This window comes from Eurypyga helias, unplaced genomic scaffold (genome assembly GCF_000690775.1).
Source record: "Eurypyga helias isolate BGI_N326 unplaced genomic scaffold, ASM69077v1 scaffold11178, whole genome shotgun sequence".
Classification (NCBI taxonomy): domain Eukaryota; kingdom Metazoa; phylum Chordata; class Aves; order Eurypygiformes; family Eurypygidae; genus Eurypyga; species Eurypyga helias.
This window is the reverse complement of record NW_010267675.1, coordinates 38631-62292: the sequence shown is the minus strand read 5'-3', so window position 1 is coordinate 62292 and position 23662 is coordinate 38631. Positions and strand designations below refer to the sequence as shown.

At 43.9% G+C, this 23662-nt stretch overlaps 1 protein-coding gene across 1 annotated transcript in view; it reads left to right on the top strand.

Moving 5' to 3' along the window:
* Positions 1-278: 278 nt before the first annotated feature.
* FNBP1 (formin binding protein 1) overlaps positions 279-23662 on the top strand; it is a gene marked incomplete at both ends in the record, with an annotated part of 61760 nt that continues 38376 nt past the window's right edge. The window contains 5 exons of the mRNA XM_010157516.1: positions 279-394; positions 5344-5400; positions 8018-8165; positions 20802-20864; positions 21686-21790. Coding sequence (XP_010155818.1) covers positions 279-394; positions 5344-5400; positions 8018-8165; positions 20802-20864; positions 21686-21790 — 489 coding nt within the window. The remainder of the gene's footprint in view (positions 395-5343; positions 5401-8017; positions 8166-20801; positions 20865-21685; positions 21791-23662) is intronic.

Sequence of the window (23662 nt, the reverse complement as noted above, 5' to 3'; positions counted from 1 at the left end):
GCCTAAGTATGTCTTTATATTATTCAGTATTGAGTAGAATTGCCAGGATTTATGAAATGCTACTGATTCAGAAATGAGGAATGAAGGATGTTACTGAATTGGTCTCATGTGAAAAGACATATTTCCGTCAATGAAAAACCTGGGTCACTACAAAATTCTGTCTGTAGTAATGGAAAATACTAATCCTTTTTTTTATGGTGATATGCACTTTGGAAAGTATTTTCAGTTATCTCTATGTTCAATGAGACAAAACTTTTTTTTTTTTTAATTTATTGCAGGACCAGTTTGACAACTTAGAAAAACACACACAGTGGGGTATTGATGTTCTGGAAAAATACATCAAGTTTGTCAAAGAACGAACAGAGATTGAACTCAGCTATGCAAAGCAGCTTAGGTAAGTTGATTTGTGAAGTTCTGGCCTTTGAGTTGCATCTCTTCAGAGCCTGTAATCATTTACGTTTACTGTTTGAGTGGTGGTAATTTGCTTGGTTTATAATAATGACCTTTAGAGAATAGCTTTAATTTAGAGAATGGAAAGCTGAAGTTAATTTAAGATACTGTTTTATCATCTCTGCTAAAAATCACATGCTTTGCAAAAAGAAAGGTTACTTAGGTGACTGAGTAGCATATTAGGGCTTACTCATGATTTATGCATAATTTATGCTCAGGCTTGGAGGATGGAATTGTAATGTTTTCCATGAAATTAGGACTGCTGCGTGTAAATGCTGAAGGGTTTAAGAATTCAGCAGAATAATGATCATTTGTTTTAAGGGGAAGTTTAGGGTTTCTTTTCCTAAGACAAGCCCTTTATGCATCTGTGTTGGAGAAACTGCAGGTCAGACAGTCCATCTCAGCCCTTGGGAATTTCATCTATGTAGTCAGAGAGGTTGCAGCTTGAGATTTGAATTTTGACAAGCTTTATAATCTTGCCACTGTTCTTGGGATGTGTCTCCTGAACAGAGCAGAGATCCTGTGACTTTATCTCATGTAGCTAAATTACTGGAAATTCCTGCTATGTACATACTACGTGTCTAGTCTGACCATCAAGTTATAGGTTGAGAGAGAATTATAAGTGAACCAGACCCAGAAAACATGTTTCTTGAGGTCAGATCCTATGGGAGTGGGGAAGGGGTACTAAAGAACCCTCCCACATGGAGTAGCTCTTACCCTGCTGTTCCCAATAGTATGTAAAGAGAGGTGAACAGGGGTTAGGAGGGAGTACAACACACTGACAGTCCTGCTGTGGAGAGGCTATGGTGCAATGTTGTTGGCAGCCACTGGTGTCCAGGGTGATAAACTGGAGGTGGTGGAGCTGAGGAGGGGCTAATCCTGCTTAACCCTTCCAGTAAATCCACACCTTTTTTTTTTTTTTTTAATGACTATTAAAACATATTAGAACTCTTTCCATCTTCGAGATCTGTGGCTCCCGATCTGATTATATTTAAAACACAAAGTCTAGTAAAAGAAAAAATCACATAGTCTTGATGGTTATTTTAGAATGGCTCCGAGATGCACAATGGGCTGTTATTTACGAGGAGCTGATAGCTGGTAAAACCCTGCCTTCATGGTGATGTGCTTTCTCAGGGGAATGCCACAAGGATTCCTCAGGGTTTCTGCTACAGACAAGCAGGAAGTAGAGAATGACTTGTGCAGGAACAAATTGCTCACATCCTATGGAGATGAGAAGAGATTGAATTACAGAGGCAAAATGAGCTGGAAGAAGGAGAGTATGACTGGGCTGGGAAGCCCCAGCAGAGTATCTGTGTGAGCAAGCCTGTCCTATGAAGAATCACACACTAGACTCAGTAAATTTCTTAGGATGACAAATTTCAGGTGTAAAGAGTATGAAAGTATGAAAATAAACACACCAACGAAATACTTAAGGAAACTGGGAGGTAGTTGTACCTATGGCTGTCTAGAAAGCCTGACCTCATGAGTTTTATTTCTTATTCTGCCCTAGACTTCCAAATCAAAGTTGGTTTGTTCGTTTGTTCTCTGCACTTTAATTCCCCATGCATAGCTGCGTTAGTCTCCCCCATCCACGGGTATGATTTGAGGACAAATACATTAATCCCCTAGGAGCTCTTAAACACAAAACTGTTTGGAGTCTGCTAGCAAGTTGGAGGTATAAAAGAAAACCAGAAATGTAGACTTGTCAAATGTTGAGATAGAACAGGGCTGGACATTTATTGAAAGCTGATGCACTTTTTTTTAGTCTCCTCAAGGCTGGTGCAAACCTTTTGTGGTGTCATGTCCATTGGGTTAGGACTGCAGCACATCACTGCCTGTTGTAACATGCAGACATACTGTTAAAAAGGGACGAGTTAACACAAGATACTCCTGTGGATTTAACTCAAAAGTTTTTTATTTGCAGTGTAAATAAAGCTGCTGGGCTTTACTTTCTTTTGTGCAACTTGTGTTTTCTGCTTGGTCTCTGGCTCCCTAGCTAGCTTTTCTTCCTGTCTGACTACCTATGTACAGAAGTTTAATTGTCTTCTATTTAAAACTGTTACTTTCCTTCCTCTTTGTAATTATGTAGCTATAGCTGTAATAGTTGGTTTTAGAAGTGTTAAGTTAGATCTACATACTTGCAGGATGCCTCGCATTACCTGGCTACCCCAGTGGAAGAAACTCCCCTGTGTCACACACCACCTACGTCACCCCTGGACTGCTCAAGTCCTGCCTGTACCATTGACAGTCAGTCCTGGCTGGAGGCTGCAGCTCGGATTTGACGTGATTTTCTTTGTAATTGTTGAGTCGTTAAACTAGGCTGGGAAGGAGGGTGTGGAAACTCTGGTAGTGTGTTCCCTTGTTCCTGCGTTTTCTTTGAACATCTGTTGGATGCGAGATGGTACTCGCTGCTCCGAGTGCTGAAGGGTTTCGTTATCCATCTCCAGTCACTGCTTACCTTACAGCACACAGGCTTTGAGCAGCAACAAGTGTGTCAAAAGCCTTTCCTTATGTGATGATGGATAGATAGCCTTCAGGAAGATGTATTGGGAAAAATAATGCCTAAGACGTCAGGATAATCTGAGAATCAGGAAGCTGTGATGGATGATAAACGCGAGAGAGAAAGATGTCGAAGAAGTGGAAGCAAGTGAGCAGAGAAAAAAGCTGGAAGGGCAGAAAAATGACGCAGTCTGAAAGGCAAATGGAAACAGGAGTTGGAGACAGGCGCACAGGCCAGCACAGGGTCTTCCCAGAACTGCTCTTCTACTGCTGGGCTTTGTTCTTGTGTGTTAGTTCCCTGTTTAATCACCGTTAGCTCTGAGGGTCTCGCCGCTTCGGGAGCTTGAACCTGAGAAGCGCTGGTGTTCTGGTCGTGGCGCTGCACGGTTGCACGCTGAACTCAACGTGTGAGGGTCGTAGTGGCGCGTACTGGACTCAGTATCACTTCTGAGTTCAGTATCACTTCTGGGTTCAGCATCACTCTGGGGTTTTGTGTGTATCCTGGTTTAAAACCCTGTGTTTGTGTTTTATTAAGAAAATAGGGGAAGACATTTGAAAAACTAAAATATGTAGACTCCTATATTTTATGTGCGTTATAAAGTACATAGAAAATAATACATTTTTAACATGCTTTTAGACTCTTTTTTTAGTCTGTGAAAGCATACTGTCTGGATATTTTTGCCATAGCACTGTAGCATTTGTAAACCTTTAAAGGTTCCCAAGAAGACAGTAGCTCTGTATGTCTCAATTAATTGAGCAGCAGCATGACTGTGCAGGGACAAGTGCATTTGCGTGTGTGCAAAAATGCCTTATTAGTGTATATTCTGTGTGTGTTTTTCCTTCTCTGTGCAGAGGGAGGCATCCCCATGGCATCCAAAGGGTGCTTTAGGAGCTACTGTAACCATGCAGAATTCTTGCCATGCTGGTATTCTCTGGTTGAAGCTGCTGTATGTGAAACTAGAGAGAAGCTCATTGTTTCAGAGCATCTCCTTTTCAGAGGAGGCAGAGACTGGAAAGGAGATGCTCATTTGGATCCCTTCCCGTAGGGATACTGAAAGTTTGAGAAACACATGTTTGTCTGTGCAAATCCGCCAGCGTTCTGGCTACTGCTCTGAGCAGATGCTGCTTAATTCCTTAAGGAGAACAAAAGGAATAAGAAATGTGAGACAAAAGGATCGCTGTCTCCCCGTTAGCAGTAAAACCAGCATGCAGCGAGCTGGGGCGGGAAGGGTTTACACCTCTGAAAAAGCACTTTCTTTTCAACTGGATGTGTTCTGGTAGTCCTCTGACTTAAAGATAAGTCAGTGAAACCTGTACTCCTTTGGACAACAATCCCATCAATACCACTTGCATGCTATTCTTAATTACTGAAAAAACAATAGACAATAAACAATTTGTAGAGCTGAAACAAATGGCTTCCGTTTCACAGAGGCTGCAGGAGGTACAGAGTGTCCTAGGTCTGAGTTTAGAGCAGAGGAGATCCCGGTCTTAAAATCGCTAAGTAAGAACTGTTGGGTCTCTGGTTGTGTTGTTTGAAAGATGGGTGGTGGTGTATTGCGCTGCAGCGCCGTGGGCGCGACACTGAGCTGTGTGAGCGAGGGGTGGGCAGGACCACGTGCGTTAAGCCCTGGTGTGCTGCTGGCTGGGGGCTTGCAGTCACTGCCTTCAGGACAAGGAAAGCTATATACTAACTGTTAATGTTCTTCTTCAAGATACGATTGCTTGAAGAGCATACCGTATTTTACAATTAAATCATTAGTTGGATATGGGTTAATAAGAGAGGCAAGCATCTGAGCTAATTTGGATAATCAAATTTCACATTTCCCCAGCATCTGTTGATAATCATAAAATCATCCTCCTTTTGTCATCTTGGTGCAGCTTTAGAAATATTTTTCTCTTCCTTGGAAGCATCCTGCTAAAGGCAGGCAAATTTGCCTGGTCATGAGTGTCACCTGCAGCAAATCACACTTTAATGTGCTGGCTGACTTCTGGGTATGGAGTAGCACCTTCTGCTGGGTGCAGTTTGTAAAGCACATCTGTCTCTGAGGACCAGTATTTTCACTGTAAAAGGGCCTCTCCATCAGGCAAAGTAGTCCTGTGCATCAGCAGAACCAGAACGCTGGTGTATTGACTTCACGGCCTTAATTTATTAACTTCTCGGGTTCAGAATCTGCTGCTTTATTGGGGTTACAGAGACTGAAGCACTATGCGTCATAATTTGAGTGTTATTACAATGTAATCATAGCCTAATTGCAATCAGACTTCTGAAAAGTTGTCTGGTTACTGCAGATAGAAACTGAAGCCCCACAGAATGTGAGTGCATGCAAAGATTATCCAGTTCATTTAAAGGTGTTTTAAATTCACAATCTTACATGTGTGTGGTTTTAATTTTAGGAATCTGTCGAAGAAGTACCAACCTAAGAAGAACTCCAAAGAGGAGGAAGAATACAGGTATGTTCATGATGCACTGCTGAGTGACCATGGGTTGATGGAGGAAGGGGAGAAGTTTGGATTACCAACGAGGTTGGCTTGCAACCAAAGGTTTTCAAGTCAGGAGTATAGAAATCATAGATGCAGAAAGAGGCTTACATGGTAGGTACTAAGGGTTTGGTGTAACCACACAGTTCCCTTCATGTTACGGTTTGTGGATGCCTGGTTTGGGGTTTTTTGCTTTATTTTTTTCATGGACCTTAAAAACTGTAAGCCAGACTCTATGCTTCTGGCTCTTTGAATCAGCAGAGCAGGAACAGAAATGGTTGTTAATTTTAGCAAGAAACTTGAGCAGCCTGCGCAAATATTAAATTACTGAAACGGACTGACCACACAGATTAGTAAGTTACTAAAGGGGTAAAGTTATAGCACCACAGAGAAACAAGTGGCTTTTGAAGAGTAAGGGGAAGGTGTAGTTCATACTCCCGGCATCCTGTAATGGACTTGTGAGCAGGAACAGAAATGGTTGTTAATTTTAGCAAGAAACTTGAGCAGCCTGCGCAAATATTAAATTACTGAAACGGACTGACCACACAGATTAGTAAGTTACTAAAGGGGTAAAGTTATAGCACCACAGAGAAACAAGTGGCTTTTGAAGAGTAAGGGGAAGGTGTAGTTCATACTCCCGGCATCCTGTAATGGACTTGTGCAGGAATTGCTGCTGTGGCCGGATGTTGCATGGCCTAAGCTGTCTGCTCTTGACTGACATGGTCACTATAGCAACTGCAGCGTCAAAGCACAGCTCCTTCACCGAGTGGCACTGCGGACATGGGTAAGGTGATGAGAGACCACTTGTCATGAAGAACATTCCTGCCCTTGATGAGACTATAGATATTCTTTACAGAGAACTTTCCAGAGGAGGAGCTTTCCAACAGCCAGGCCACAGTGAGAACCTTTTCCCTGGAGTACTCTGACTCTGAGGTTTCTCAACGTCAGTGTGTTGGAAAGCAGCAGCTTTGAATGAAGGCGTTGCAGTCTGACCCTGCAGCCTGGTGTTGCAGGAGGCTGCTCTGCCTCTGGAGAGCCTGTCAGCAGACTCAAACCCTTGACCTTGAAATCTGAAATATTTCAGATGAGCTTAGATACGGATCCAGCTGTATGATTGTATTGATTTAGGCTCTTGGGTCAGACCCCCAAGCTGCTGGGTACAGCTCCGCCAGTGGCTCATATTAACAGAGATAACGGCCATTTCATTTCCTTTTTAATTTATTTTATTTCCTTTTAAATTTATTTTTAGTGAACATTGTTTGGGAATCAGTTATTTATGCCGTTGTTTCCTGAGAGAGGGATATTTACACAAGGAATCTTACGTTACCAGCACATAGGTTGTTTTGGTCTGTACCGGGGATTAGGAATAAATCTGCCTTTGGGTAGCTGTACCATAAATGGCTATTTGGAGTTTACTACAACCTTTCTGGACACATCTTTCATTGCTGGAAAAGGATACTGGAGTTCAGTGGTTCATGTGATGTGGCACAGAAGATCCGGTGTGTCCTTTGCCCTTTTAGATATAGTGTTCACCTCAGTGTAGTTTCCTCCTGTCTCTAAATAATGTCTGAGGTTTTGTCATGCGACCTTTGGATGCCTCGAACACTGCTTTCAGACAGCCTGTCTAAAAAGGGCCTGGTTTCAAGCTTATTGTCAGTCTGGAGTTCTGTGACTTTGGTCCCCTGTCTTTTGCAACTGGGATTTCTCTCGGGACACCGCAGCTTGACTGAAGGTGGCTGCCTGTATTGCACTGTATTTTCAGTCTCTTTAGTCCCTTTTTTCCGTTTTCCCTCTGATGCCTTTTTCATCCCTACTTGTACCACTCTTTCACCTTTTTCACCTTTAGGTGCTGGTGTCAGTACAGACCGCTACCTTTTAATACGAGCAGTTGTGTGGAGCTGTGCAGAGTGTCAGAGCTGCTGTTTTCCAGCTGACCAGCACAGCCGGCTGGGATGTTTAAATCCAGCTCTGTTGGCTCTCTGCTGAACACGCTAGTGACATAATCCGCTGTTGTGAAATTCTGCGCACAGATGTTCACTTCTTCCTCTTAAAAATACATGGAATGGTGTATTTGAGATCAATTTTATACCAGAAAATAAACCTTGCAATGGGAAGGTGTGAAGAAGTACGGGTTACTGTGAACACCTGGTTAGCAAACTCACTACCTTTTGGAAAACTTTATAAACTCCGGCCGGTTTAAATTCAGTTTCCATGATGAAAAGTTGTTTGGGTTTTTTTTTCCTTTTCTGCACTATGCTAGCCAAAATTTGGTTGCGTATACAGGATTTTGCCAGGTAGAGCACACTACCTGGTGAGTAGGGATTAGAATGGTGATGTCTCAGAGCTGTGCTGATAAAAAAGAACTGTGATATTGTAAGAGCCAACTGTCTAAATCAAGATGAATTTATCAGAGAACTGTCTGTGTGGGATAGGCTTCCTTTTGAGAAATTCCTTCAAGAGAATCTGTGCTAATCCATGGTCAGTCTCAGGTAGCAACACTAAATGCCTGAGAAGGATGCAGCCTCCCTTTGCAGCATGCCTTTCTGAAAGGAAAGGGACTAAAAGCAGAATGCATTTTTGTCCTCTGCAGGTACACATCAACTAGAGCCTTCCTAGCCACTTTAAACGAAATGAATGACTACGCCGGACAGCATGAGGTCATTTCGGAGAACATGACCTCTCTTATCACCGGAGAGTTAACGCGCTATGTGCAGGAGCTGAAGCAAGAGAGGAAATCGGTAACTGCTCATGGTTTACGATTCACAGTTATGTCTATTTAAGACAGATAATTAGTGGGAGGGTTGTTCAGTGTTAAGCCAAACTTATTTGTAGTTAATAAACATGAGCTTTGCTAATGACCCATGCATTCAAAAAGTGGGTTACGCGCCCTGGCCAAGCCACTGAACCGTTTGAATCAAACGTTATAAAATCAGACAGCAATGCCTTGAGGAGAATCCCTGCTAAATAAGGTCAGAGACCCATCTGTGCTTAAGGCTCTGTGAGCCAAAAGCCTGGTTAGGGAAGAGTCCAGCAGCACTGTGTAAAACCTGAAATAAACAGAGAGGATGAATTACCAAGGCTGATTGCAGTCATTGTTTGGGTCTTGGTTCGCATTTTCCTGCTGCTTAGCCAGATCTGGTCAACAGACCTTTCTTAAAAAATGATTCTAACGAGAAATACGGTGTGTGTGTTGTTTTTTTGATGGTGGGGAATCTGATTTCCAACCTGTTATTCTTCAAGACTGGTAGAACTGGGAGCTTTATGTCAGTACTTCCTTTTAGCCAGGAGTCTAGCAACCTATGTGCTTGCTACAGTAAATGCTCAAAGATGATTAATTTGCATGTCACCAGCTCTGAAGGGCATGTAGTTGAGATGAGATTGTTCTTCCTTCCTTGAACCCTTCTATCCCTGGGATGAGTGGGCATAAAATAATGCTTAGAATCACTATTGTTACAAATACTCGTAACGCAGGTATAAAATGACTAAGTGAAGTGCAACAAGGCAAGGGAGCATCAGGGCCCTAAATTTCATTTCCAAACTGTTGGTCCACTACAGAAACTGCTAAAGTACTCTTGCTCAGTCCAGCAAAATAAATTTTGAGCATTTATAAGTAGTCCCACTAAAGGTTAAGTATGTGTTGAAGAGCTGTACGGGATGAGCGTCTTGAAAATTACTTTCTTTTCCGAATTCCAGTGTTAAGATGGAAGTCTGGCGACAGGCATACCTTTAATGTGCAGAATGGGGTGTAATCTTTCAGGGCCATAATGCTTTGGCAGCAGCGTGGAAGGATGTTTTACATATAGCTGTAATGAGAATGCTTCCTCAGCCCCTCCTATGACTTTTTATCCAGCATGGACTCTGTACGATAAGCAAAACAAACAAAGCATTCTGGTATGGCATTCTTCTGTCACTTCTATCCTTTTTACCTCATTTTTCAATTAGATAGATGTATAAGGTGACTGAAATATCTATTAGACATTCTAAGTATGATAAAAGAGAACTTGCCATCTTGTAAAGAATGCGAGCAGTAGCTATTGTTCTTTTGGTTTGTTTGTACAGTTTTGTAGTAAGTGTGGCTCATAAGTAATGGATGAATGACAGGAAAATTATTTTAATATTGGTCGAGTGACAACAGCATAGGAACCACAAAAAACCCCAACTGTCAGTGTGTTTACCTGCTGTTGCTGATAATTCTTACCTTTAACAGAAAACTGTTGTCAGTCATGGTTGTTTTGTTCTTGAATACAAACTGTATGAATTATGAATCCTTGTCCAAGTCCTGTAGATCACTTATTTATGAGCAAATGATATTGAAAAGGAAACCGCTGCTGCCTTCTGGCATTTCTCGTATGTAGCTTTTCTCACTTAGTACTGTAAAACACAACTGCACCAGTCACGCTGGGATCTGCGGGAGGGGAAGGTGGTGGCTGTGTAAATATCACAGAGGGCTGATGCTTCAGCAAAACCTTTTTTGATTAGACTTGAGAAATGACTTAGTATTTCCATAAATTTTGCTGGCGGAGTTCTCGTGCTTGCTGCTTGGTGCGTCGTCAGCTGTTAGGCTGCAAGTTCATAGATCCGTTTAGGCTGGAAAAGACCCTGAAGATTGAGTCCAGCTGTTAACCTAACACTGCAAAGTTGTCCGAGTTGCTGTAAGCTGCAAGAAAAGATGATCCCTTCAGGGGCTAGGGCTACGTGCAGGGATTGGGAGGCTCACGTTCTTGTCTTGAATCCTGTGGATTAGGTAATTCAGGTGTCCAAATCCCTGTAAAATTGTATAAGGTAGATAACAGACAAGCAGCCTTAGTCTTTTTGTGGTAATTTCCCACCAGGAAGCTGGAAATTATGTAGAGGTGTCATAAGGATAAATGTGTGAAAGATGAACTCGGGTACTGCAGAAAATGATCGGGCAGATATATCGGAGGAGAGTTTCTGTTTCCAAAGGCAACCCCTTTGATATGCAGTAGGCAGTGTGCATTTAATAGTCTTGGGGGATGAGGCTGGTGATCTTTAAACCCGTGGGGTCTCATGCCAGCCTGCATTACTCTGTTTTCATGCCCATTTAGCTCTATTGATAAAAGTGGAATTACACCAGCAGATGTACTAGCAGGGAGATTTAGATTGGACATCAGGAAGAAATTCCTCCCGCAGAGGGTGAGGAGGCACTGGGACAGGTTGCCCAGAGAAGCTGTGGATGCCCCATCCCTGGGAGTGTCCAAGGCCAGGCTGGATGAGGCTTGGAGCAACCTGGTCTGGTGGAAGGTGTCCCTGCCCATGGCAGGGGGGTTGGAACTGGATGGTCTTTAAGGTCCTGTGATTGGGGTCACACAAGGATAAATCACACTTTGTTTTCCTTGACAAGCACAAGCCCCCAGCCTGTAAGCAGCCTTACATGGGAATTGTGCTGGATAAAATTCATTTGGCATGCAATTTTTACATATGCTGGATTCGTTTGACTACTGTGAAAGGTGTACTTGATGGCTGCCAATGTCGTGCTTTTCCATACAAGAGAGTTACTAGTAGTGAAAATAAGGGAAGAAGGAGCTGATGGAGAACAGCCAGGCCAATCGGGAGGTTGGGATGACTTGCAAAGACACCGTGGTTTGGGGCTGTTCACAGACAGACACTTCCTCTTTCCTCTGGCCGGGTTTGGCCCTCGGGAGAGTTCTGGGTTACCTTTGTTTTCCCAGGTCACATGCTTTCTTGCATGGTGGTTTTTGAGCATCACAAAGGGGTAAGAAAAATCAGGCAAGGACTCGGAGTATCTTTAGCACTAGAGGTCAATCAGTGTGTTAAACTTTATCATATTACTCATTCGTTTTCCACAGGGTAGGCCTCGACGATGCTGTCGCTGTGCCAGGTGAGCTCTCTGCCCTCAGTCACCGCAGTCAGCGTATACCCTGCTCGCTTCACGCGCAGTGTGCACGCGTGTGAGGGCGACGACTCCGGACGCTGTTTCAGTTCTTCCCAGCCCTGTAGTGAAGTGAAACTCTTCATAGTGCAGTTCCTCACTCCACTTCTTCTTCTGTTCTCTTGATCTTAGCGTGTCCATGCCCTTATGGGAGTAATTCTCATCTTCAGCCAGGATCTTGCTAGCTGCTTTGCAGCTGAAATTTCAGTTCCACGCTATGTGTGAAGGTCATGCCTCATCCTCCTTCCTTTTGAGGTTCTTGAGGCCAAACGCGGGCGACTGAATTCCCCGTCATTGTACATAGATCTCCATCACCGAGCCACACAAATGAGTTGGGGATCACTTCTCAAAGTGGTTCAGGGAAAGAACGTCTGCAGTTGTTCTTTGTGCCACCCCAATTTCACCAAAACCTTCCTTTGGGTTAGCTGTGGAGGGTGTCAGGCTTGAGCTGGGGGCCCTGTAGCATTGCAGAATTGGATATTAATCTTGCTTGTCTGTGCTGAAAGAGGAGATGACCCCAGTAATATTAAGAGGGGTGTTTGGACTTCATTTCCTGAGCATAACCAGGTAATACGTTTCCAGGTTGGAAACGTACTCAGGAGTTGTTTTACTCCCACCCATTGTGACTGTTGCTGGTTGTGGCGACAGCTCCTAAGCAGAAGAGTTGTTCTCCACGTGAGAGAAGGGTCACCAGCATTTTGAATGCTTAGGTGAGGGAATCTGCTTCTCCATGGTGTTGTGACTGTCGCTTGGTTTGGGTATTTTCTCAGCTATGGCCGAGGAAAACCCTGTATACTGTAATTTTTCTGGATAAATTGAAGAATTAATTCCTGGGACAATTCTGATTTAGATCTGTGGTCACAAACTAGGCCTGACTCATGGTCTTCTCTGGCAGCAGCTGCTCGGCATAGCCGTTGCCCTTGTCAGCTTTGCTAAAAATGTATTTGGGAGTCATGAACTATCCCTCTGATTGCTGCTGCTTTCACCTCTACCTCCCCCTCCCCTTGGGGGTAGGCTGGCTCCGTACAATCGAGCATGAAAGGCAAATACGAGCCGAGAGCTTTGCTGCAGACAGCACTGGGATTCTGTGGTTGGGAGAGAATTTACGTTGTGTCAATACATCCCATTTTGTGTCGGGATAGAAGGGGAACGGGGAATGAATGCTTCCTTATAGGTACCATGAGAGCAGAAATGCTCTGGTTCTTTGGGGTGGAGCGTGTGCGCCCTCCCTGTGCGCGTTCGTGGGGGGTGTAGGTGTCACAGAGCTTTGTTTCTTGTAGGCTCTCAGGTGTCCGTGAAATTTAAGTAACTGGAGGGATTCTGCCACATCCATGCGTGCTGAATAGCGCCCTGTTCTGCAGATAGCCCTGTGGTTCTCAGCGGGGTTTCTCACGGCGTAACGCACCGTGGGAGCATGAGGGGGAGGGCAGGATACGAACCTGTCTGGTGCACAGTGCATTTTTCCATGTTGCATTTTGGACGTGCCTCAAGGTCTCCGTGTGTTGGGAAGCACCACTGTGCCTTGTGCTGCAGAGCCACAAAGAAACACTGCTGCCTTCCAGAATGACAGACTGATGGCAAAGCGGGTTGTAGGAAAAGAGACAGTGGAGGGAAGCGGTTTTAAACCTTCAAACTTTGGGTTGATGAGATTCGGACTGAGCTTTCCCCAGCTGCTGTGTGGGGACTAACCCACCTCCACCTTACTGCCCCATGCGTGGAGTTAGAACTACTGAGTGTTAATCTAAAGGGATAAAAATTAAACATTAATAAATAGTTATGTTGCCAGATAAAAGCTTTGCACAAACTATTTGTGAACAGAAAGAAAACTGGGCATTTATGGGAGATTTTGTTGTGCTAAGTAAATACACTGCAGTGAGCCAGTGCTAGATACTCATCCTCTCTGTCTTAGAGGGTATTTCAGCTGTATTTCACCTAGATAAATTGCATTAGTAGTGTTAAGTAGCAGCCATATGAAATCAAAGAATGCAGAAGGTTGTTTAGGAAAGGCGATCATAAATTCTGTGTATTCTTACTGAGCGTTTGTTGCTTTTCCCCAAACTGTGGCACCAATTTAATTGAACTGTGTTAAATATTTGTATGTATCATCTAAAGGTGCTGTGAAGGATTGTTCTGGGATGGAAAAAATAGTTTTTGTGTGGGAAACTAATATCCCGTTCAGCTGAAAGGTGTAGTGGGAACTTCTGGATTTAGCAGGGTTGAAGTTGAGCCCAGTGGGCTTAATATCCTGCTCTTCCCATTTTTGAATGGGTACGTTGAATTATGAATTAATAGTTTGAATAAGTTGGCTTCTGTTTACTACATGAAGGATTCTGAGTGGGGAACAAGATACGGCTACAGACAAAGGTAGTTATGTTTTCTGTGTGTTGGCCTGAATGAGGGCAGAGCAGCAGCCTGTTAGAGGGATGAGATGTCTTCTATCCACCGTAACATTTCCTCCGCGGTGCATGGCTGAAACGCCTGAAGGCAGGAGAGGTTGTAGCAGCCTGTTAGAGGGATGAGATGTTACGGTGGATAGAAGACATTTCCTCTGTGGTGCATGCCTGAAACGCCTGAAGGCGAAAGAGGTTGAGCGTCGGCCATGGATGTGTTTTTCCCTCAGTGCTCTGTCCAGACAGCCAGGGGTTGTCCTGAAATGAAGAAACAACAATAATGCCACCCTAATAGAGCAAACCGTAACTGTGCGTGAGTGCTGTTTATGCCAGGGCTGAGATGCAGGGTGCGTGGGCGTGTTTACCTGGCATTTTAGGCGTCATTCAGCGTTTTAGCTATCTGATGCGTGCCTTAGTACTCGTGTGGGTGTACGCATACAGGAGGGCTGTATGGAAACAGGTAAAAGGTTTAAGCTATTTGAAGAAATAAGTAGTATTTTTTGGTGTGTTGAGGCATTAACTTGTACATCTTCTGGTTCTCTTGTCACTGTCAGAACTGTACTGGACTGTCACAGACTGTTTCTGTGGAGGGAGGAGACATTCTGTTGAGATGGCATCTCTTGGTTATGGGTCAGTGGACAAGAAGCTTTGTGACAGTCCGGGAACTAGAGGAGCTGGAAGCTAGAGTGGCATGCTCCTTTATTCTTGTTGAAGGATTCAAAATGCAAACATCTTTTCTTCACACTGTATCTTTTAGTACTGATGTCGGATCTCCCTGCGAAAAAGCATAGGTTTCCTCTCGCAGAGCACTTTGGCACAGCTGGGCTTTAAGGACATAAGCCCCCAAGGCTGGATTTGAGTGGGGTGCATGGTCTCCAAACAACCTGTCCTACCTGTGTTGGTGCTCACCAGACCCAGGGCCTTGGCCTGCTGCCGTGCAGCCAGATGGTTCTGCAGGACTGCTTGAGAAGTTGGCCCGTGCAGCAGAGTGCTGTCGGATCCCTGCAGCTTTGCTTCCATGGAGCTGTCCTGCTGAGCTGTAGGAGTGCAGTGCGGCTCTGCTGAGAGGAGTGCAGCGTGTGGTTCTGAGTTACGATTCCCTGTATGAGGATGTATCCTGTTGTACGTAGGATGAAATGGCCTGTGACCATAAATGTTATTGCCACGGTGTCTTTTAGGCTTATGCTGACCACCCTCATTCCGTTGTCCCGTCTCCCAGTTGGCATGAACGGCTTGTTCTGGCTGTCCCATGCAGCTGATCTGGTCTTTGTCTGAAGCCTGGGAAACCTTTGCCTTAGTGGTGTGTAGCTGGAATTCCTTGGGAGCGCAGCACTTCAGGAGGAGACAGTTCAAGTGCAATTATTGTCAACCTTGAACATGTATTCATATCACCTGTTTCAGGTTTGAGTTAGTTGATAGGTACGTGTTAAGAATCATATTCATGTGGAAGGCTGCAGGGGAGAGCGGGGTCATGCCACAGTATGAAGAAGGAGCACTGACAAACGTATGTGAAGTCATGTGTTTCATGTCAACGCTCACAGGACTGTCTAGTGCTACTCTTATTACAGACGAGAGCGATAAGACCTCCAGAGCCTGTTGCTATTCTTGGAAATAAAGATTTCTTCTGAGGAGACTGTTTCCTGTCTCTGCAGCCAGGAGAAGAAACACACTTGACAAGGGCTTTTGTTAATTGAGCTGAGGAAATCAAGGAAAAAATAATGTTCTCTAATTTTTTGTCTCTGGTAGTCTGGAATCACTGGCCATTATTTTAGGAATCACTTGGAACAAGACAGGGATCAAATTTGGGTTGGAGGAGGAAATACTACACTGCTGGGACTGTGTTTGTGTTGACTGTCAATAGGGGGTGAGAGTGCCAGTTACACAAAGCAAAGGTAACCTTTTGTTTTCAGTGTGCTGTGTTATCTAGTCTGAAATCAGAAAAGAGCATAAAGCAGCCTTGTCGTCTCTCTTATTTTCAAGTCTTAAATAGGATGTTGTCAAATGAACGATACGCGATGCATATAAATTAAGATTATTTTTACGACTGTTTCTCATATAAACAGACTGCAGATGTGCAGATCTTAAGTTTAACCATCCAATCAATTGCTGTTTACTTTCTTAAGAAAAACATGGCTATCTTGTTACAGCTTTTCTTAAAAAGTTTCACAGGTCAGGTTTTGTTAAGCGTAAGCAGCCCTGCTGTCATGTTGGTCATCTGCATGTTCCAGGCAATTCTTTCATGTCAAACTGCCCCAGAATTCCTCAACAAAACTATTCAACTGTACTGTCCTTCATAAGATGCTTTTTAACCACATCTTCCTTTTCTGCTACTCCTCTCAAAAGGTCAGAAGATGAGGCATCTTCTAACAAGCTTTTGTTGTCTGCCCTGAGCTGTGTGGCCATGTAAAACCTTTTACGTACCAAGGAAGTTGAGCCAAAACGCCCCACTGCTACGTACCGTGAGAGCGTTGGCAGTAACAGGCACGGTACTGTAGGTAGCTCGCTCGCTGCTCCCAGTGTTTTCATCAACATGGGTGAAATCTGAGCCTAACAAAAGTCAATGAGAGTGTTGTCTTCGCTTGCGCAGCAGCCAGGATTTCTCCCCAGCTGTTACAAACACAGTCAGCGTGGCAGCGAGGAGAGCACGCCGCTTGGTATGGCTTGGTTGAACAAGGAAAACACTCACGCGTACAGTGTGCCTTTATTTAAACTTCCTGTGCTCCCTGTAACTCTTCTTCCTTCGCTGTAGCTGAGTATCCCTTGAACTGGGAGTTTTTTAGAATATAACGATGCTTTTTAAAAGTTCATCCGATCCACAGTCTTCATATAAGCAACTTAATATCATGCTGAAAATCTCTCAACTCTTGTGACATCACCCAACACCTAGATTAGATATCCAGGAGAAATTCTTCCTGGAGAAGGTGGGGAGGCACTGGGACAAGTTGCCCAGAGAAGCTGTGGATGCCCCATCCCTGGAAGTGTCCAAGGCCAGGCTGGATGAGGCTTGGAGCAACCTGGTCTGGGGGAAGGTGTCCCTGCCCATGGCAGGGGGGTGAAACTAGATGGGCTTTAAGGTCCCTTCCAACCCAAACCATTCCATGTTTCTGTGATTATTGGGTCTTATCCTGTGAGCATAGAACGAATGGAGAGACTTCCAGTCAAGACATGGTTAATTATGGATTGTCCAGAGCACCCTGCCACATCCTAACTGTGTTGTACTTTAACACAAAAGGGACAGTCGCAGTCATGGAGCCAGTGTGGTTTGAGTTTGGGGATGCTGCTGGGTTAAGCTATTTTCATGGGTCTAATGCTTGGATAAAATATTTTTCAGGGAAATCTTAAAGTTAGCGTGGTGGTTGCTAGCCTAAGACTCCAAAGTACAGATAAGATTAAAAGGTGATTTAGGGAGGTTGAATAACAAACACTAATAAAAATAAAACTTTCACTTTACTGTGGTTTTGTGAGCTTCGGATGCTGTGGATATGGCTGAGAAGTCTGTAGGAAATGATGACGTGAACAACCAACACTGCTGCAAATGTCTTACTGGCACACTTGAAGTGCGATTCATTGATTTGGTATCTTGTTTGTAATATGAGGGTTTTAAATAGAAAGCCTGATTAGGGTGGATTAGTTTGGGTATTCAGTTTTTCTGGGGAAAAAAGTAATACTTTATGTTGTATCGACGACTCTGAATTCATCCCTGTGTGCTGCTGAACTACGTGTGACGAAGGATGGTGTTTTACCTATGATTTGTCATGTTCCCATGGCAGAATCATTACGTGTAGAGCAACCAATTATTTAATTTGATTTTTTTTAAAAAGTCTTTAAATTAGATCTTGTATCTTGAAACCTTATCCAGAAGAGCTGATCCTAAGGTTATTTTTGCGAAATTTTTTTGGGGGGGGGTGGGGTGGGGTGGGATGTGGAAAAAAAGGCTAAAATACATTGGCTATTTAAAAAGACTCTAAAGGAAATGAATTTGCAGAAGTTGAAGATAGTACAGGGTTTGAGGAAACGGGTGACTTCCTGTATGACTTTGAGCAGGTCACTTCACTCTTCTGTCTCCATTTTCTTACCCATAAAATCTGGTCAGTGAAGAAATGTAGGTAGTTGGAAGGTCCCACTTAGCTGCTTTATATTTAAAAAAAAAAAAATTTGGAAGGCAGAAATCATCCTTTGAGGGCAAAAGCAGAAATGCTCTCAATATATACTCCATCCGTTTTCACGTGTAGTTTTCCATACAGATCCTTGTTATGAGAGGTAATAATACAAGAAGAATTGGGGGTTATAATTATATTTAGAAAATGGTTGAACTAAAAAAGGCAAAATTGCACTGAAACCTCCAAAATGTAATGCACCTGTATCTATCAGACTGTCACTCAACACTGGTTCCTTGGTTTCACTATTTAATAATGCCCATATTACATCTCAGTGCTCCAATTCTGGAAAAGAGCTTATCCAAAAAAACTAACCAACAAAAAAAGACTCCACACCAAAACGTAGCCAGACCGGAACAAGACCCAGCCATGCTGCTCAGGCTTAACTGCTTGGCTCGTGTGTACGTACGGGTTGAGTTTATGGAGAAGGCAAACTTGGAAATAATGGGGATGACTTGTGCAAAATCAGAATTACATTACTGATTAACTACTAAGTGGTTCAAAATGACGAGCTGAGGGTAGTCATGTGATTCTGATCTTCTGATTCCAGGTTCATCCTTCAGCCCCTACTTAGAGTTGTGTTCTGTCCCATTACCTGAGGTGTGTTGTTTTCCCAAGGTTTACGGCTCCCTGACTGGTTAGGTTTCCTGCAGGCCTGCTCTTCTCAAACCAGGTCCCTTCCCACACTCCAGCAAGTGGGAGAGCAGAGGCTGGTGGAGGCAAGGAATGCCATACGAAGACAGCCAAGTAATCTCACTTGCAGCTTCGCTGTTAAAAGACTTTCATGAATTCCATGCCCATTAGCAAAATGTTGAAAAATGTAGTGTTAAGTTACAGCTGTTCCTTGGGATTGTTTTTGTTGCTCCTTGGGACTGTTTTCCTAAACTCTAATTACAAAGGAAGCCTGAAATGAGGAGCGTTTCAAAGCCCCCTGGCAAGGAAGATGCAGAGTCTGCCACATGCAGAGTTGGAAGGAAATGGAGATATACAGAACGGACCCAAATTGACACGAAACCTTTCCCCACCACCCCAGCAGTTCTGCAGTTATATCTGGGGGTTTTTAATGCCCTAATGTGGTGGCTGAGTTTTGGGAGAAGCCTGGCAGGGCTCTGAACGGCACAAGTACCTTCAGGGTCCGTGGCAGAAGGTGTCTCTGGCAAGTGCCGGGCTGTCAGCTGCACTCCCTTGCATGCTCTCCATCCGGGATGGAGCGCGAGCTGAACACGCACACACCCAGGATGAAGAGCATCACTTTGCTCTTATTCCCTGCTCTGAGAGTTTTTGTGCTGAGATAAAACACCATCCAGCAAGCTAAAGCTGTGGAGTGTCCCTGTGTCCGGCTGTAGGTGAGCATCCCTCCTTAAACACCACCCAGCAAGCTAAAGCGATGGAGTGCCCCCTATGGATGCTCACCTACAGCCCCTATAGGTGAGCATCCCTCCTTTACAGCCGGTGTTGGGAACAGCAGGTGATAGTATCCAGGGCACTCAGGGTGGCACAGTGTTCTGTTCTCACAGACACTGAAGGTTGTCATAATTTTTAAGGCAATATGAGTCTACTGGACATGGCGTGACTGAAAATTGCAGTTTTGTGCATCTGGTGGAGCCAGGAAGGCAGCTAGGGAACATCACTAGCACGTTTGCTCCAGAAACCTGCATCTGAGAGAGGAAAATACCAGTTGTTGTCATGGAAGGTACAGGAAACCAAGTAGCTGCCAATTATAAAGTGCTTGCAGGCACGTTTTTCTAACTTTGGCGGTTTTTGGCAGGCTGCTGTTTTGAAATTGGAGCTTTTCTGCTGTAACAGACTGATAGCGTGTCGCTTAGGATGGGGCTGATGTCTGATGGTGCGCCGGCCGGAGAGTGTGTGGATTCTGTGGGAGTGGTGCTGGACTTGTCTGGCAATGTCAGACCTTTATTTTTCAGGTTTGCTGCATGAAGGCATTTGAGTAATTGCCAGTAAATAATACAGCAGAGAGGCACTTCTCTTCCTGTTTGTCATTCGTTGTATTAATTTACAAGCTGGTTTGAGGGCAGTAACCTGTTCTAGCGATCAGCTGGGGGCTGCGTTACCGTTCCGATTCAGAGCTGGGTCGTTGATTTACGCAATGATCTTGAACGAATTGCTTATCCTGAGGAAAAAATGAGGCAGATGGAAGATAAAGGGGGTCATATCTAAAGCATTTTAGATCCTCTGATCAAGAACATTGTAAAAGGGCTCAGAACAGTTATTGAAACCAACTGCAATTAGGGGTCTTGCTCCAAAAGGCGTGTGGCAGGAGGAGTTCCTTGTCCCTTAGTTTATAGCTGACATTTCCTCTTTAAAACTTCCATAACACCTTAGTGTGTGTACACACGCACGCCCAGTGTGTGGGAGAGGAGGTTTTCTGGAGGGACCCGAGGAATCGAATCCCTCTCAAGAGGACGAACAGCTGTCCTCGCAGGCGCAGCCGGGGACTAGGACGAAGAGGGTTTTATGTCGAGTCTGAATAAAAATCAGGGCAAACATCCGTTGTTAGAATGTGCCAATCAAAGGCATCTTGGTAAATTCCATGTAGAGAGAATTTTTAATTTGGAGCTAGCGTTCAGTCAGTAACCAAAGAAATGCTCTTCAGCTAGAAGTGCTTCAGATCTCGTGGTACGGGAAACCAGTAATTATGAGATACAGTGAACAATACAAGGTAGAATTGCTGAAGGGATTAATTAGCCTTAGTCTAACTAACCACTATAATTGATGCAAATATACATCTGCAGCCCGCTGAGACGTCGGACCGTCATCATACACCTGCTCGTTTTACCAGCCTGGCAGAAGACAGCTGTCAGAATAATCTGAGTTGTTCTGGAACTCCTTGAGCATAACTGACTGACTGTTCTTTTGTTGTTCAAAACGTTTTCTCTTTCCTTTTTTTCTAAACAGCACTTCCATGATGGCAGAAAGGCACAACAACATATTGAAACTTGCTGGAAACAACTTGAAGCAGTAAGTGGAAACTTTCTCAGATGCGACGTTTAAGTGGATTTTATACTGTTTTCATGGAGATGGTTCCACTCCATTGTATTTGGAAAAAGAAGGGTGTATGGATAAAAGCTGTAGAAATGGGAATTGTAAAACTCTGCTGTCTTAAATACACTAGTAGGCATGAAAAAGGCTGGTTTAATAGTGGATTTAGCTTTCTGTGGGATGTGCGTGTATCATGAGAGGCATTTCACGTGATAGGACTTGAGAAGTGCGTGCAGCGCGGCTGTGAAACGCAGAGTCCCCGAGGGTCCCCGTCAGGTATTCCCCTGTACGCTGAGTAGCTTCATACCGTGTGAGTAAACAGAATGGGACCATCTCTTGAGTAAGGTGCTGTTTCTCAAAAGCAAATACACTGAAATTGTCGTTCCTGTGATGAGTGAGAAGTGGGACTGTAAGTGGCGCAGAGGATAAAGTGAGAGGACAGCAGTAACCTACTTGGAAATGTATGAACCGTAGAACCGCCTTGTGCACTACAAAATGAGGCAGTTAAGTGTTGGGAGGGAGTGATGCAGGCTGCAAGAGCAGAAGAGATGCTAACAGGGAAAAATACTGAAATACTAGTGATGTTGGTAGAATAAAGACATCTGAAGAACAGAGCAAAAAATGTGTTTCTGGTATCTTTTTGTTGTTCTTTAATATGGAAATTTACTCCAGCGTAAACAAGTGAGTCCTAAAATCTGATGGTTGTCACAGCAGATCAATTTAGGGGCAGGTATTGATTTTTAGGTAGATTTTGATCATGTGCCTTTCCCATAATGAAGGCATCTGTCTTTCCTTCTCAGAGTAAAAGGCGGTTTGAACGTGATTGCAAAGAAGCTGATCGAGCACAGCAGTACTTTGAGAAGATGGATGCTGACATCAACGTTACAAAAGCAGATGTTGAAAAGGTAAGTCGGAGGGTGGGGAGACTGTTTGTAAACATGGGTGGGATAGGTTTCGTTCCTCAGTCCGGCTGGCAGGATAAACCCTCTGAGGCTTAATGTCTCACTTAAGTCAGTAGTCTGTAGGTTAATTAAAACCAGGGAGATTTTCGTTCCTCAGTCCGGCTGGCAGGATAAACCCTCTGAGGCTTAATGTCTCACTTAAGTCAGTCTGTAGGTTAATTAAAAACAGGGAGATCTCTACAGAGACCTATATTTGCATAAAAGCTCTAAACAGACGCCGTCAATTTTCTTCAGTAAGGTGATATCCGAGTTAAACATAGCTGACATGGCTCTACCTGAGCTAATGCACAGTTTTAAGTAACACCCCAGATGCTGGGACAGCTGAGGGCTCCCTGTGCAGTTACCACACGTCGTTGGTCACTCTGGTCCAGGTAGAGCCCAGCATCCTGCCTTCAGAGCAACACTTGACAATGTCCCGATGTCACTGGTAAGTGTTGCCAGGGTTGTTGTTCGTGGTGTGAGATTTACAGCAGGACAGCTTTTCTTGTTATGCAGGATCCTGGAATTCATGTTTGTCACAGATGGCACATAGCTTTTATTTTTATTTCTCAGTTGGTATCTGGTTGCAGTCATTTGTGGCTTTTATATGGTGATCCCCATTCAGTCAAGCTGTTGACCTGATGGTGAATTTTAAACATTTCAGCATATCTGTCTTGAAATACTTTCTTTCTTTACTTTGAGGCAACTTTGGATGTGCAGAAGGATGCTTTACATGTCCAGCTCCCATGATGTACCTGTAACTTAAGGAAGCATTGGAGAGGGAGAAAGCACGTTTAAATTGCTTCTCTTCTTGGTGTTACACATCTGCTCAGAAGATGCAGAAATGTAGATCAGAAACACAATGTGTAAGGGCAGTTTTGTCTTCCCTGTGATTGAATCATATAGGTAGAAGATAGCCAGGACATTTGAAAAGTCTTTTTTAAGCAAGGGGGAGGGGAAAAGCTGAAGCTTAAAATATACCAAGCATTTTGTTGCAGAGACAGGAAAGGAAACTGAGTTATGGGTGAGGAATCTTTTCTAGTCCAGGACAGCCCTTGTAAGCTGTAGCTTTTGCTCCTCCAGAGGTCTGCTTCATTCTGTGCTCAGGTGCTTCAATCCTGGGAAGCTGTCAGATGCAGATTTTATTTACATCTGCAGGATCTTAAGGTGTTTCTAGTGTGCTGAGCATCATGGAGGCTACGTAGCAGATAGCATCACGGATGCTGTTAGAAACGAGGACAGTAAATTAAAAAAAACAAAACCTAAAACCCACAAAGTGAGAAGATTTCCCCAAAGTGCTATTGCATATCAAAGGAAAAAACACCCCTGTAATTGTGCAATTTGCTTGGCTGTTAGTTGTAAATTCACCATGCAGATTTGATCCTTTGTTGCCTTCTGGATTTGCCAGGGCACTTTACAGATGAATGCGTGTACAGGATTGTTCAAGATGTAACACCACATGTGGGTTTTTCTGACAGAGGAGGATCATCTCTGATTTAGAGGTATAAAGTGATTTTAGAATACATTTTTTTCATAGATAAAATTAGGACTTGCCCTAGATTTTTTTTTCCAAAGCTGAGGTCATGTCAAAGGGATATGGGGACATGACTGACTGTTTGAAATAGAGGGCCTGTCTTCTACATCCCTTTTTAAGGCTGGGCTTTTGTGGTCAGAGTGAAAGGCTGCATATTGGTGGTACATCAATCTGATAGGGTTAGGAAGGGAAGCAGTCCCTGCCCCAGTGGTATCTGGGGCAAGGGGTGGGATTTTGCAGTTGTGTGTGTTGGCTAATCGCGGGAGAAGGCATTAGTCAACTCTCCAGTCAGTCAGTGGGGT